At 43.8% G+C, this 14,764-nt stretch overlaps 1 protein-coding gene across 11 annotated transcripts in view; it reads left to right on the plus strand.

Annotated features, from left to right (window-relative positions):
* The window catches only part of adgrb1a (adhesion G protein-coupled receptor B1a), a 264,518-nt gene that overhangs the window by 136,979 nt on the left and 112,775 nt on the right, over nucleotides 1–14,764 (plus strand). For 5 of the 11 annotated variants that reach the window (XM_033641591.2, XM_033641585.2, XM_033641592.2 and 2 more), the window contains exons 4-12: nucleotides 102–206; nucleotides 5,224–5,391; nucleotides 5,811–5,990; nucleotides 8,193–8,357; nucleotides 11,107–11,271; nucleotides 11,410–11,511; nucleotides 11,618–11,724; nucleotides 11,882–12,076; nucleotides 13,998–14,066. In XM_033641591.2, the coding sequence (XP_033497482.1) occupies nucleotides 102–206; nucleotides 5,224–5,391; nucleotides 5,811–5,990; nucleotides 8,193–8,357; nucleotides 11,107–11,271; nucleotides 11,410–11,511; nucleotides 11,618–11,724; nucleotides 11,882–12,076; nucleotides 13,998–14,066 (1,256 nt within the window). The remainder of the gene's footprint in view (nucleotides 1–101; nucleotides 207–5,223; nucleotides 5,392–5,810; nucleotides 5,991–8,192; nucleotides 8,358–11,106; nucleotides 11,272–11,409; nucleotides 11,512–11,617; nucleotides 11,725–11,881; nucleotides 12,077–13,997; nucleotides 14,067–14,764) is intronic. The other 6 variants (XM_033641588.2, XM_078171998.1, XM_078171997.1 and 3 more) reach the window with 4 other exon arrangements.

Consider the following 14,764-nt stretch of genomic DNA (forward strand, 5'->3'; position numbering starts at 1 on the left):
TCACGTCACGGTTGTGTCCCAAATATAAGCCATTAATGAAGGACCTCTGGTTGCTAACCCCCGCCCCCTCCTCCCCCCCGGCCTTGCCTCACCCCCTTTAGGCAAAGGCCGCCATCTCTCTCGCAGCCAATCGCTTCGCTCGGTGGACAGCCGCAAGCGCGATGACGTAGACAAGCCCCGCAGTGGACAGCAGAACCCTCAGACAGGTAAGACAACGGGACGCAGAGGGATCCCATGCATCAGTCACTGTGGCAGCTTGGGTGACCACCACACTTGTACAAGATACACACAATGACAACCACACACAGGAGAGTTGCACTCACATTTAATGCACACATCTATCAAAATCTCCCAAAGCAGTGCCTCGTCCGCAACGGACTAATTCCAACATGGACCCTGACTGAACATAGTGAAATTGTATTAATGTGAGGTCATAACAGGACACTGTGCCCTGTCTGTAAAACACTATATCTAATGGAGTCCTCCCTCTCTGTTAAAGTGATACTCCACCCAAAATCACCAGAAGCAAGTACTCCATCCTCTGCAGGATGGAGGAAATAGTTCAACAAACTGGAACATATGCTTATTTGTTACCTTTTCTTTCTAAGAGTTAGATACCAGTTCGTGTGGTGAATATGGAGCTAAAATCAGGATGGATTTAGCCTAGCTTAGAATAATGACAAGAAACAGGGAGAAACAGCTTGGCTGGCTCTGTCTGAAGTTCAAAAATATATCCACCAACACCTCTAAAGCTAAATAATGAACACGTTGTATCTTCCATGACAACAAAACGCCAGGTAGTAGCTATTGTTCGCTAAAAAAAACTTACTTACACTTACTCTTTTCAAGTATAAAAAGAGTAAATGTTATAACTTTTTCTTAGCGAACAATAGCTACTACCTGGCGTTTTGTGCACGATAGATATCAAACTTTATGGGTGATGCAACTGCGTCTTTTTTTAACTTGGAGAAAGCAAGGCAAGCTTTTTCCCCCTTTATGCTAAACTGACTAGGCTAATCACTTCTGGGACTGCCCATAATTCCAAAGCCGAAATAGTCCAGAAATGTCCCATTGGACAGAAAGCCCATTTGTATGACAGCCTGTTATTCCGAAAACAAGTGTTAATTTCTCTAAAGAAATGTTTCTTCAATGGCACTCTCCCAAACACAAGCATATGGCTAATTGTTATGCTAAACAATGTCATTAGACCCTCCAACTATGGCGAAGACCTTCCCTACTCTGATACTGACTGGCTAGTACTTCATTGGTTGGTTTGCTGATGAGGCATGAGGAGTGATAAGGTCAGGTCAGAGTAAGAATACTCCCAGCTGGCACCAGACTTCAGTGTGATGTCAGACAGACATTGGATTCTTACGTCTCACAGATATTAAATTTTGGTTGGAATTAAAGTCAGGTTAAAGATATTTTAAATGTCTAACGACGTTACAATTTCACCTTGCTGGGATGTTAACATTATGATGTTTTGCAGTACTTGAGTTTTGTTCTCTGTACCTTATGCCTAAACATTATTATTCTTTGTCAAGATGACATTGGCACTAGATGTTTTGAAAATGTTGGATTTTGGTTGCTTAAAGGGATAGTGCACCCAAAAATGAAAATTCAGCCATTATCTACTCACCCATATGCCGACAGAGGCCCTGGTGAAGTTTTAGAGTCCTCACATCCCTTGCAGAGATCGGCGGGGGGAGCGGCTAGCACGCCTAATGGCTGACAGCGCCCCAGACTAACGTCCAAGAACACAAAATTGAATCCACAAAGTATCTCCAACATGCTCATCTGTAGTGATCCAAGTTTGCTGCAGCCCCGACATAAAAAGTTGTTTTGAAAAACCAGCGAAAGCATGAGCTTTGCTTACCCGTGTATACATCACATGATACGTGCACCGCAGGGAGAGACAACGGTAACCACAGTACCTAAAAGATAATTTGCACTACGGTCTTTTAGCAAAGAACAGCCCAACATGTCTGAAGACTTTGAAATTGAGGAGGAACAGCATTTCTTTGTGGAGCCGTATTTGTTTGAGCCCGAGTATACAGACGCGGAACTCAGGCTAATGGACGAAGCAGCCGCAGCAGCTCATGAGCCTCAGCCAGCCACAGAATACCGGAGTCGAGCACTGGAAACCTGGTGGTGTAGTTGTTTCAAATGCAAAGCAATGCCAACGGGCGAGGAAAGTCTTTGCTGCTCAGACTGGGAATTGGCGATGCCTGCACTTGAAAATCTGGACATCAGTACTGACGAGATTGCTGCTCTTCAGAGACCGTGCATCACCGATCACCCTGAGCGCGCTCACACGTGAACGCGGAGCACAGAGAAGCAGTCAGAGCTACAGGCTACAGTGAGGCTAAAAACAGAGTTCAAATGACGTTTTTCGAAACAACTTTTTATGTCGGGGCTTCAGGACACTTGGATCACTACAGATGAGCATGTTGAAGATACTTTGTGGTTTCAATTTTGTGTTCTTGGATGTTAGTCTGGGGCACCGTCAGCCATTAGGTGTGCTAGCAGCTCCCCCTGCCGATCTCCGCAAGGGATGTGAGGACTCTAAAACTTCACCAGGGCCTCCGTCGGCATATGGGTGAGTAGATAATAGCTGAATTTTCATTTTTGGGTGCACAATCCCTTTAACAACACAATTTAAAACCAACAAAAGGTCAACATTGTCTGTCATCAGTATTCAAATTGTGGTTGGCTTTAGACGTTGAATTTTTGTCACCCAACGTCTAGTCTCGCCACCAGACAATCAGAGATCTCCGCCTTCTGATAGTCTGGGGACACTCCTTTCTAAAGTGTGTTTAACACACCAGCGAAAACGGCCGGCAACAAAGCAACGCCTCTTGCATTTTTGAAAAGGACACGCCTTCTCGGAAATGTGCGCTCCTCCTTTTCTCGTCCGCAAGGAAACAAACACACAGAGAGCTTGAAAATGGATGCCAAGAGATTTAACTCCGTTTCATCAAACGTGTGCTCATCTGTGAAGAAAATATTTTTTCCAGTGGATGTCTTAGTTACAACATTATTGAGCTAACTGGAGTAGTGTCATGTCGTATCCAACAATGGGAGGCTTTTAACAGATGACGTCCTGATGTTAGCTTTGCTGCTAGTGTTAGCTGTCCCTGTCAGCTGCAGCCACTGATGCTTTCTAGACATCGTGATTTCCCAAAACTGAATAAATACCACACATAGCAAAACAAAACTGCTTTGCTAGCTCAATCATGTTGTAACTAAGATATCCGCTGAAAAAAATATTTTTTTCATGGACCGTTTAATGAGTTATTACCTATTACAGACACTGCTAACAGCTAACAGGGCTAACAGCTAACGGTTAGCCCAGCTAAATGTGCACACAGAAATAGTAATGTTTGTTCAATCATTGTGTTTATAGACTTTACAAACATCGGATTAGTCCAAATGGTGATACAGTGATGTGAAAAATGTGATATATAGGCTATATATATATATAGCTAAAAGCTCTGCTGGTTTTCTACCCGGAAGTATTTGTAAACAACAAGGCAATTCCCTCTATAGTCCGGCTGGACGGATGAGTCATGGCCTTGTAAAAGATTATGTTTGTTTCTTTTAGTTGGCGAGAATGTATCGCCGCAAATGTGACAAACATCCACTAACTTTGACGGCGTTTTCTGTGAGCACGGCTGAGCTATTTTGTACCGCTACACGTGTTTCTAGTGGGACTATGTTTACAAGCACAAGAGTTCAGTGAGCCACCGAAGGACCGCCCTGCAGATTTACTATTGGTTCTGCAACGTAGGGAGTTTTTTAAACTCTGAAATTGTATCCGCCCATCTAAACACAAAATCAGGGAGAAAGTCATCAGTTTTTAGTTAAGCAAAGTGTCTAAAGACTGACTTGTGAGTCTACCCAGTGTCAAAATCCAAATTCAACCAAATATCAACATCTAATACAGTTGGTGGCCTGCTGGGTAAGGGTGAGCAAATCAGAGGCAGAGTAGGGCAGGTCATACCTTAGCCATAGTAGGAAGGTCCAGTGACATCATACTGCATAATAATTATCCATGTGTTTCTGTTTGGGAGAGTTGGCTTTAGGACGAATGGGACATTTATTGGACAGTTGAAGTTTTGGCATTATGGGCCTTTGGAACAATGGCATAGCATGCCACATTTAGCTCCCTACCTAACGCAGAGACAACAAAGTGTTTATCAATATTATCATCTAACCTTGGACAGAAAGCAAATATGTGTATTCCCCAAAATGTTGGACTATTACCTCATAAGGTGGCTGTAAAAGGTTTGTGGTTAATTTCTTCAGAGAGACAACAGGCTATGATCAGCTTGGATCCGTGTCAGTGCTTAGTCATATCTAACAAAATGAGCAAATGGATGGATACAGGGAGCGTGGATCCTGTTGCAGGATTGGCTTCCTTTTTGACATTTGTCCATCACAAAAAACTTTCGGAATTCATAGTAACTGATATGAATCTAAGCTGACTACACCCAGTGTTCTTTGGGGAAAAGTACAAACCTTTCTTGCCTACAGGTTGTGCAGGTTTGATATAAGAGATAGACTTTGTGTGAAGTATCACTTTAATTTGCGAACCGATTCCCCACCTCCTGTTTAGTTCTCTTCTCCCTGCTTCCCCAGCTGTGACTGCCCAATTTTCCCTTTCTGGTCAACTGACCCATCAAATCGGCAGTCATGGCCATCAAAAAGATGACTGACATATCCTAAGCCAGTGGCATTCACTTCCCCTGGAAGTTAATGCAAAGGATATGACATCAGAGCCCCACAGATGAAGAAGGACAAGCAGAGCAGAAGCTGGGGTCTATTTCAGGGGCCACCTCCTTTGAAGGATGCAGCTTTAGGGGTTTGTTGGGCTGGACCTGCAGGTCCTTTCCAAATGAGATGGTCTACAGACAAGTTCGTATCATTGTATTTTCAAGTGACCAATAATTTGGAATACTGAGGGCCATCAAGGACCACCAGATACGCCTGCAAAATAAGGCCTCATGTATCAGCCACATTTGGAGGAACCTTTGAGGCCTTCGAAGGAGGCGGCCTTTAAAATGTGGCTCAGCTAGAATCCACCCTTTATCACACCACAACCCTTCCTCTTTTGGCCACAGAGGCTGCATCCTGCATGGTAATTAGTTATGGCCCTCTCCTTTCCTTTTCCTCTTTTTTCTCCCTCTATCCTCCTATCCTTTACCCACCCTACCTCCTCAGTAGACTCAGCTTCAGGTGAGGAGTGGTCAGCGTGGAGTGTGTGTTCTGCCACGTGTGGGGAGGGCTGGCAGAGTCGCACTCGTTTCTGTGTGTCCTCCTCCTACAGCACCCAGTGTAGTGGGCCACTGCGAGAGCAGAGACCCTGCAACAACTCTGCTGTTTGTCCAGGTAAGCCCCGTCCCCCCATGCTTCCCCCACTGCCAACTTCCTGCGCTCGCCCAGCCCTCTCCTGGACCTTGCCTCACCCATACAAGATCCACGTGACTCCCCTCCTCAGGCACTTGGCAGCCCCTGGGTTGGTTTCCACCCTCACTTTGCCTGCAGTTTAGAGTCACTCCCCCTATAGTAACAGAGATTCTGCAGGGTTCTCAGGCTCTCCTACATGCAGACAGGCAGGGAGACTCCTCAACTTAGAAGGCAACATTATCGCAGGGCCATGAATCAGCATACATGATCCCAGTAAAGCTAAACAGCAGGGTAACTTATAGCAGTCAGCTATAGCAGTCAGCTATCAGTGAAGTTCTCTCTCATATTGTTCAGGTGTATCCAGGGGGCCTGTGTTTGTCTGTCTATAAATCATACCCTAGCTGCTCTGATTGCAGTGCACGGCGCTTGGGACGAGTGGTCACCGTGGAGTTTGTGTTCATCGACCTGTGGCCGAGGTTACAGGTCACGGACACGAACCTGCACCCCCCCACAGTTTGGGGGAGATCCCTGTGAGGGCCCAGAGAAACAGACCAAATTCTGCAACATAGCTGTCTGTCCAGGTAAGGAACACATTCATTACTTATTTATCAAAAAAAAAAAAAAATAATAATCAAATGTTACAAAAAATTCAAACAAAAGGGTTAAACCTAAAGATGTACTTAAAGCATCCATGGGTTGGCAAGGGAGCATGTTAATCCCTGTGACCACAAGGGGCTTTTCATTAATTTGTATTCCAAAATAAATGACTGTGGCCTATAGATGTATGTGGAGAAAGGGTTGGAGAACAGTCTGGATTAGGGTTGGGTCGGTTCTCGGTAATACCAATTCAGTCCGGTACTCTGTCTTGGACCGGGTTTTATTTTTTGAGACCGACCGGACTGCATACTCGGGCAGAACGTATGCGGAGCGTACCCCGCGGGGATCCGCCCGGTAAAAGTGGACGTCCGCAAGCCCTGTGTGCGCAAAGCACGACCACGTGGACTCCACGCCGCGCACCAGTGTCACACAAAAGACTGTTCGGCATGTATTTTTCACATCGCGGGGATTTTTCACTGACATTTTTACACGTAGTCCGCTCCGCTTATAGTAAGCCCGAGTCTGTGAGCACCTGTGTCTGCCTCTTCACCGAGCGCACAGCAAGCAGGAGAGAGAGGGGGGTGGGGCGGGGACTGAGCTAGGAGGTGCGAGTGCGCATGCACCTCTTCTGTAGCCTGGAGTTTGTTTAATAGTGACGGGGAGTCGATAATAGCGGACAATTTAGTCTTGACGAAATCAAGGAATGCGCCACTATGGCAACACTTTGGCTTTGAGCCAGATGAAAGAGGCAACCCTTGTTTGCACTGATTGAGTAAGCTGCAAAATTTATTTGTAAGGAATAAAAGAAACAACTTGTTACTGTCACTCTGTTGTCCTAAGGTCGTTTTTTATTTTAAATGAGTCAATTGCGCCCCCAAGTGGAGAAAATCCAGTATTACCGACTTGATGCAGGTTTTTTTTTTTTTACAAAAAACGGACCGTTTTTTTTTTTCTCATACCAACCCAACCCTAGTCTGGCTGAACCCATCATAATTCTGCTCTAAGGGTCAAAAATTACTTGTTTGTATTTTTTTTAAACCAGTCATAATTATATTGGGCGGTGCAAAGTGCTCAAAAAATGTGTCCCCTGATTTACAGACGTCTTTTTAGTCATTCAAGTCTTTTTAGTCTGCAGGGCATCATGTGACAGATGTAATTTCACTGTTTGGCCACTATGCAAATTGGCTTCAAAGCCTGGCACACTTCCTGAGGACATTTACCATTACCATCTACCATGGCAATTTTACACAGTGTCTCAGTGTTTACTCTTGCTAGCTCACTAAGACAATAGGCCATGCTTGGAATATTAAACTTTTCCATAACCAGTGGGCAAACATGCAAGAATGGCCCTGTTAGACAGCAGATATCCTAAACATTTGTATATCTTTACAACTTTTTACCAAAAGAACAAACAGGCCTGCCCTATGGCACGGCCGATATCTTTGTCAGAACTTGCCAGGGTATAGGTTACTAGCCTGGAGGTTGTTGTTGCTGTTGTTGTTTCACGTAGCGACAGGGATTATGAAATTGTAACACACAGATAGTGGAACGGGAGGAGAATTCTTTCTCAAAATAGTGGGCCAATGACAATCTTAAATGCTCAGTCTACATCCTGTGAGTCAGACAACCAGACACCTTATGTAGAATAAACAGAATCATGACTGTATCCAGCCATTTATACAACTACTTGTGCCCTTTTCTTACTGTATGTGTACAGTCCAACGAATGCCAGGAATGCCTTTGAGATGATTCATCATATATGATCCCACCATGATGATGGGCTTTTTTCCCTGCCTTCAAGTGTGACTACTTGGGAAAGTTATAAACACTTTGCCCCCCAACTTCATTGAAAATGTTGGTTTTAAGATCACTGAACCTGCAAAGCTGGTCCATAGGTTACCACAACATTTGACCTAAACAAAACACTACAGTGTGTAATGTACATCAGTACCTTTCACACTCTGAATTACAACTACACAAAGAATACAAGCAGATTTGATATGTCAGAGTAGAAATGTTCAGCAGTGAGGACCATGTGGAAGTGCACTCATGAAATGCACCTTAATTTTATTATTACAATATCTATGATAATATAGTGTATTATCCATATTGCACCAAATAAGTGACATTTTTCCATGTCCTTTCTTTTCTGTTTGCCTCCTATTGGTGACCCTGGCCACTCTCAGTGGATGGAGTGTGGAATGAGTGGTCCAGCTGGAGCTCCTGCTCCGCCTCCTGCTCTAATGGGACCATGCAGAGAACCAGGGAATGTAACGGCCCCTCGTATGGAGGCTCAGAGTGCAGAGGAGAATGGCTGGAGACTGTTGACTGCTTCCTTGGGGAGTGCCCGGGTATGAAAGAGATATTTCACAACAGAATTACTAGAATCTCTCAGGATGGATGTGTACAGCAGGTCTTTTCTGTTTCTGTTTTAAGATGTGGCTCTTTAGTTACTGAATAATTTGCCTTGGGACTGCATACACAATCAAAATCCTTTGAACACACAATTGGCACAGGGTGTTGGCTTGATGAATGAAATGTCTAAGCTATGCTACATGGTTTGACGTGTGACTTCAAAGGACCGTGCCAGTGTTTTTTGTATGTTTGATCCAGTAGGGTGGGAACGATTTAAGTAGATGCAGGTGACAGGCCATTAAATAAAGGCACATTTCCTACAAAGCATAAAGGGGAGACGATTCCAGAATGCAACAAACCAGATTCATTATTTCAGACACAGGATGACATTTAGAAGCCGAATTACATTCAAATAATTAAAAAAAAAATGTTATTTGACTTTCATACTGCACACTATAAACTATCAGTAGTGTTTTTGTCTTTTTTTTGCACAGACCATATATGTCTTAAGCACAAAGAGTGAAAACTTTAAAGTACAGAAAACTGAAATTGATTGTTTTCAAATTATTTGCTGTTGTTTTAAATTCAGGCAAAGTTATAGTTTTAATTGGCCAGTATCTTATTAGATAAAGACATGCACAAGAACCAGATGTGCTGTATTTAGTGTTCATAGCAAACACTAATTTGCAACACCTGTCCACAGGAGGAGCCACAAAATTATAAACAGAAAAAAAAATCCACAAATGCACACAGAAAAAATACATCTGCAAATCCACACAGAAATACATCCACATAAATGTAAAATACAGGTATGTCTGTAGTGGCCTCACAGCAAGAGGTGTTCCTGGTTCAAATCCAGGGTGGAGGGTTTGAACCCTCAGGTGTGGGAGCCCCTCTGTGCAGTTTGTATTTTCTCCCTGTGTCAATGTGGATTTTCTCCAGGTACTCCGGTTTCCTCCCACAGTCCAAAGACATGCAGGTTAATTGGTAAATTGACTCTAAATTAGGTGTGAATGAGAACATGAATGGTTGTCTGTCTCATTAGGCCCGTTTCCACTGAAGAAATTCCTGGTACTATTTGGGGGGCAGGAACTACTACAGGAACGTCCTCTCGCTCGGCCCTCTCAACCACTGTGTCTCCACTGAGAGATCGGAGTAGGAGGAAGGTTCCTGTAAAGTTACCGGGCTCTGGATATGATGTAATCATTGCGCAACCATTTTGACCAGGGCGACATAGGGGCATAGGGACAGTAGGGACGCCGTTAGCTGTTAGCCCTTAGCGGTGTCTGTAATACTCAGTAACTCAATAAACGGTCCGTGAAATTTTTTTTTTCCAGCAGATGTCTTAGTCACCACATGACTGAGCTAACTGGAGTAGTTTCATGTCATATCCGACAATTGGAGGCTTTTAACAGATGACGTTCTGATGTTAGCTTTGCTGCTGTTGTTAGCTGTCCCTGTCAGCTGCAGCTTTCTAGACATCGTGATTTCCCAAAACTTAATAAATACCACACATAGCAACACAAAACTGCTTTGCTAGCTCAATCATGTTGTAACTAAGACATCCGCTGGAAAAAATATTTTTTTCACGGACCGTTTATTGAGTTACTGAAGCTATGAACGAGCTAACCCTCGTCTACTGAGTTTTAAAAATGCCGGCTATTTTGCCGCTTTCTGTTGACGTCACATCCCGTCTTGAGTATATCCAATCAGAACCAAGTAAACCCCAAGCCCCAGCCAGGAGTTTCTCAGGGCCGTTCTGAGTACCTACTCCAAGGCAGGGACTTGAACTCTGTCCTTCGGGGGTGGTTCCTGCGATGGAGACACGCACCAATGGCCCTGGCCCCGTAAAATTACCCCGAAGTTCCTGCGGTGGAAACGGGCCTTATGTGTCAGCCCTGTAATAGTCTGGCGACCTGTCCATGGTGTACCCTGCCTCTCGCCCAATGTCAGCTTGGATAGGCTCCGGCCCCCTGTGACCCCCATCAGGATAAGAACAGAAAATTAATGAATGAATGACAATGTAACAGTTATTGTTTGCTGAGGCACTTGTGTTGACTCTACTGGTGTGCTGGTGTCTTGTTGATGATTCATTATGCAGACAAGGAGCATGACTATAGGCATCTAAAAATAAGTTAGAATAGCTTATGAAGCTTTCAAAGCTGAACATATTGTGTTTTTCAAGACATGGCAATGGTGTCACCTCGTTGTTGTTGTTTTTTGTCCATAATTTGTATTGTCTGGTTATACAGTGATATTTTTTACCATGAATCTTTAATTTTCATGTCTTTTATGGTGCTGATATCAGTCAATGATATTTTGTGTAGCTGCCTTTCACCAAACTCCACATTCTCTACAAATCAAACAAACTTTTCTTTGTTAGTGTTTTTCTTAGCAGTGTTTCATAGTGGTTTGAAGTGATGAATGTATGTTCCTGCCTTCCAGACTGTTCGGTTTTCATTAATTTCAGAATGCTATGAATTATCAATGAATTGCATGAAGCAAATTTCAAGTCTTTGCTAGTTAATTTTTATGCTCCGGGGATATAAATACTAAAAATTCAACACAGTACAATGTGTTTTAAAAAAAACAGTCTGCAGTCAATGTAAATGATATATAATTTGTACTAAATGGAGCAGAAACTATTAAAACGCTGAAATGATCTGTTTGTATGACTGATGTGTGTGTGTTTTGTTGTGCTTGATAAAGTCCTGTCTAACACTGTTGCTGTTTGCATTCTGTCAGTGGATGGCAAGTGGCAGCCGTGGTCTTTGTGGTCAGGCTGTTCTAAAACCTGTGGAGGGGGGAGCCAGCAGAGAAACAGGATTTGTTATGGGCCCTTTTTTGGAGGGCAGCCCTGTCCTGGAGAACGAGAAGAGGTCAGGCGCTGTAATGAAAAGAGATGCCCAGGTCAGTGGTAGCAACATGGTTCGCTGAGCTGCCTTTTTCTGCACTTTTTTGTCTTTACCCCAACTGTAACCAGTTTTCCATGATAGCCTATATGTTGATACCTTGCATGATGCTCATTGACTCTCCTTTTGTGAACAGAACCTCATGAAATATGTGGCGAGGACAACTTCTCCAATGTTGTATGGAAGATGACTCCAGCTGGGGATACTGCCGCAGTACGCTGTCCTCCCAATGCCATGGGTGAGCTCACACCTGACCATCCGGAAGACGCGTGTGTCCACTGGTAGTTTTAGGAGTTGGATTAGAAACACACTGTGGTGATAAATATTCATGCGATCTCACACAGGGCTTATCCTGCGCCGCTGCACCCTGGACGAAGAGGGCATCGCCTACTGGGAGAATCCCACCTATATGAAATGCATTTCCAATGACTATCGCAGTATACAGACTTTGGTGAGCATCAAGAAGTTTTTTCTTTTACACTCTTGGTAGCCTCAAAGTAAAATAACCAAGTGAAAACATTGATTATGGCTTCTCAAATTTGCTTCTTAAGGCACAAAGGTGTTGATCACTTGCTGTCAAAACTAACAGCACCCATTTTCTCTGTTAGACTCGGGAACATTTGTCCAAAGCACAGCGTGGCCTTGTGGGAGATGGAGTTTCAGAGGTGATGACCAAGCTCAGGGTGACATCCAGTGATGGGACCAGTTACAGTGGGGACCTGCTGGCCATCGTGGACGTGCTGAAGAACATGACAGAGATTTTCAGGAGGGCATACTACAGTCCCAGCAGTGCAGACATGAGGGTGAATTGATATATGAGTTTACTGCTGTTTGTAATGCGGTTTGAGGGTGTATATTACCCTAACAATATTACAGTTAAGGTGAAAACTCTGATACATGATTACATTTTATAGCAAGGATTGGTCAGATTTAGAGGAACACGGCTCAGAAGCAGGAACTGTTAGAATTTCAAGTATTGGTGTAACCATATGATGACAAAAAAAAACCTAAAAAAAACCTGGGGTAGGCAGAAATCTTGAAAAGGCAAGGAAAATGGCAGAATTTGAAAATACACCCTCTTCCGTCAGCTCTCACCTCTCTGTCCTAAGCCCCTCCCACTAGATGAACATTTATCCTTTGACACAGCAGCAACAGAAAGTTTGCTTATCTGGTAGAGCTGTTTTGTCCCTGGGAGCAGGGGTTTGCGCTGGCTGGATGTGGGGTGCAACTGCCACTGACACAGGTGTGTCCCTAGAGCTTCTGCCCCCTCTTCTCCCAGCGAGATGGTCCGTAGCGGCAGGGAGCGTTGTGGTCCGAGGTTCTAGTTAACATTAGCTACATAAATGTGAACATGAAATGGCAGTCATATGCCCTCAGCTCTGGTTAGCAGAAGGCTAAACTATGAGCAACATTTTCTCTCCATCTCTGAAACATGCCGATATTTCAGGCCAGTCTTGCTCCGAAGTTGTGAGATACAGAGCTTGGCAGTGACTTCCAGCGTCAGGCATGTCGGCGTGATACACGGCTGGTCGCCATTATTGTGTAACAGCACCTGGTGGCGTCAGGAGGAAATGTTGCGGGACAACAACTTGGAGGGGGGGGGGGGGGGGGGTTCTGAGTGGGGTGGATGGGTCCAGTAACCACTGACTTTCACCTGAGAGGCCGGTGTTCATGTCCTGTGTCATTGTAAAGCCAAACCCTGTTCTTTTTGCCTGAACCCTACCACATGAGTGTGTTGTTGAAGGAAACACATGTCAAATTGCAGTGTTGTACTGACAAAGAGGCTGTATGAAAACTGTACATTTCCTATGAAAATGGAGGTGTATTTTGAAAACAGACAAAGCTTGTAACAGGCTTAAGTTGACATGCCGTCCCACAACGTCAACAACCAACGCACCCAGGGTACCTTGCACGTTATATGTTGACGTGGAAAGTCCATAACCAAAGTTGATATGTAATGAGGTCAGAGTGAGAATGTGACTCTCTTTGATAAGTCAGTCTTCCTTTTTGGGGTTGCTTTGGAGTATAGGCAGTTGTTGCCAATGCTGGAATAGCAACTTTCTCTTCAGGACTTCAGGCCATTGACTCAAGCTTTCACCAAGGTGGATGTGCATGTTCATCTGTGTTTATAAAATAGCCAATAGGAATGCCCTCTCTCTGAAATGACCTGTGATTGGCTAAGGTCTCCCTTCATCTGCTAGATTTTCTAATGCCTGAAAACAGAGCCAAGAGGAGGTGCAGACGTCTATTTTTTTCTTAGTCCACTTGAAATACAATATGCTTAAAGGTCATTATGGGATTTTTGGCCAGTGACACCAAAATAAAACTGCCTACCCCAGCTTTAACGGATGAGGTTGATATTCTATTTTTTTTTTTTATTGTGAAAGATACTGCTGTGGAGTTTTTGAAAACAAGTGGCTGTATGGTATGTTTTTATGAGTAGGTCATTCTTAATACATGTGAATATATGTACTGTAGTGCAGTTTGATAGTGTTTTTGGTTGGTTTGGTTTTGGACATCCTTAAAAACGGGTCACTGTAGTTTTTCAGGAAACATTACTCAAACAGAGGAATAGAATATAATATATTCCCTATGTATCAATATTATGATACATACAGAAGAATGGACAGAAGAAATAAAGAGACTATTACCAGCCTTATCCTGTGAATACCTTCAGGTCTGACCATGTGCCATCATGTGAAACATTTTCTCTCTGTCTTCCAGAACTTTGTGCAGTCAGTCAGCAATCTGCTGATGGAAGAGAACAGGGAGAGGTGGGAGGAAGCACAACTGGTTAGTATTACCCTTTCTTTCTATACCTGGATTTACATCCATAATTACATCTTTTGTAAAACTTAGTGTACAGTAATAATAACAACACTGAAGCTGTAGGATTGATGAGTTGGACAGAGTGACAAAGACGCAGGTGGACAAACAGCCCACCTGTGTCTTTTCAGACTGACAGAGGTAGAAAGAGAGGAGCGCTGCTGAAGGACAGAAATATCTATAGCTAATGAGTAACCGAGTCAACGCGAACACCCACTCATCCATCTGCTGCACTCATCCACTCATGCAGCACTATCTTTGCTTGCATTCAGCCGTCCAGCTGTCCATCCTTTTCTCACCACGCACTAGAACAACTCTAAACAAACAACCTGCTCTCCTCAAAATAAGCACAGTGTCTTGAAATACAAATAACATGCACAATAAGAAGAGTGTTTTTCCAACAATAAAAGGATTACATGAAGGAGGCACAGTTGTTACTGTTACTGTACGTCCACACCAAAGCTGCCAGAGCTGCAAAATAGCTGAATTCGCTCTAGCAGCGCCACTGGTAAAATATTTGTGGCAGTGAAAGCAGCTCAAGTCGCTCAAGACATCAAATTCTGAAAGTTTGATAATGCTTCTCAATTTAAAGGAGCCGCAAAGCGGGTTACTGGCTGGAGCACAGAAATGTGACTTCGTGCATTTGCCTGAGTACAGAAACTTTC

The sequence above is a fragment of the Epinephelus lanceolatus genome, chromosome 10 (genome assembly GCF_041903045.1).
Source record: "Epinephelus lanceolatus isolate andai-2023 chromosome 10, ASM4190304v1, whole genome shotgun sequence".
NCBI classification, from domain to species: Eukaryota; Metazoa; Chordata; class Actinopteri; order Perciformes; family Serranidae; genus Epinephelus; species Epinephelus lanceolatus.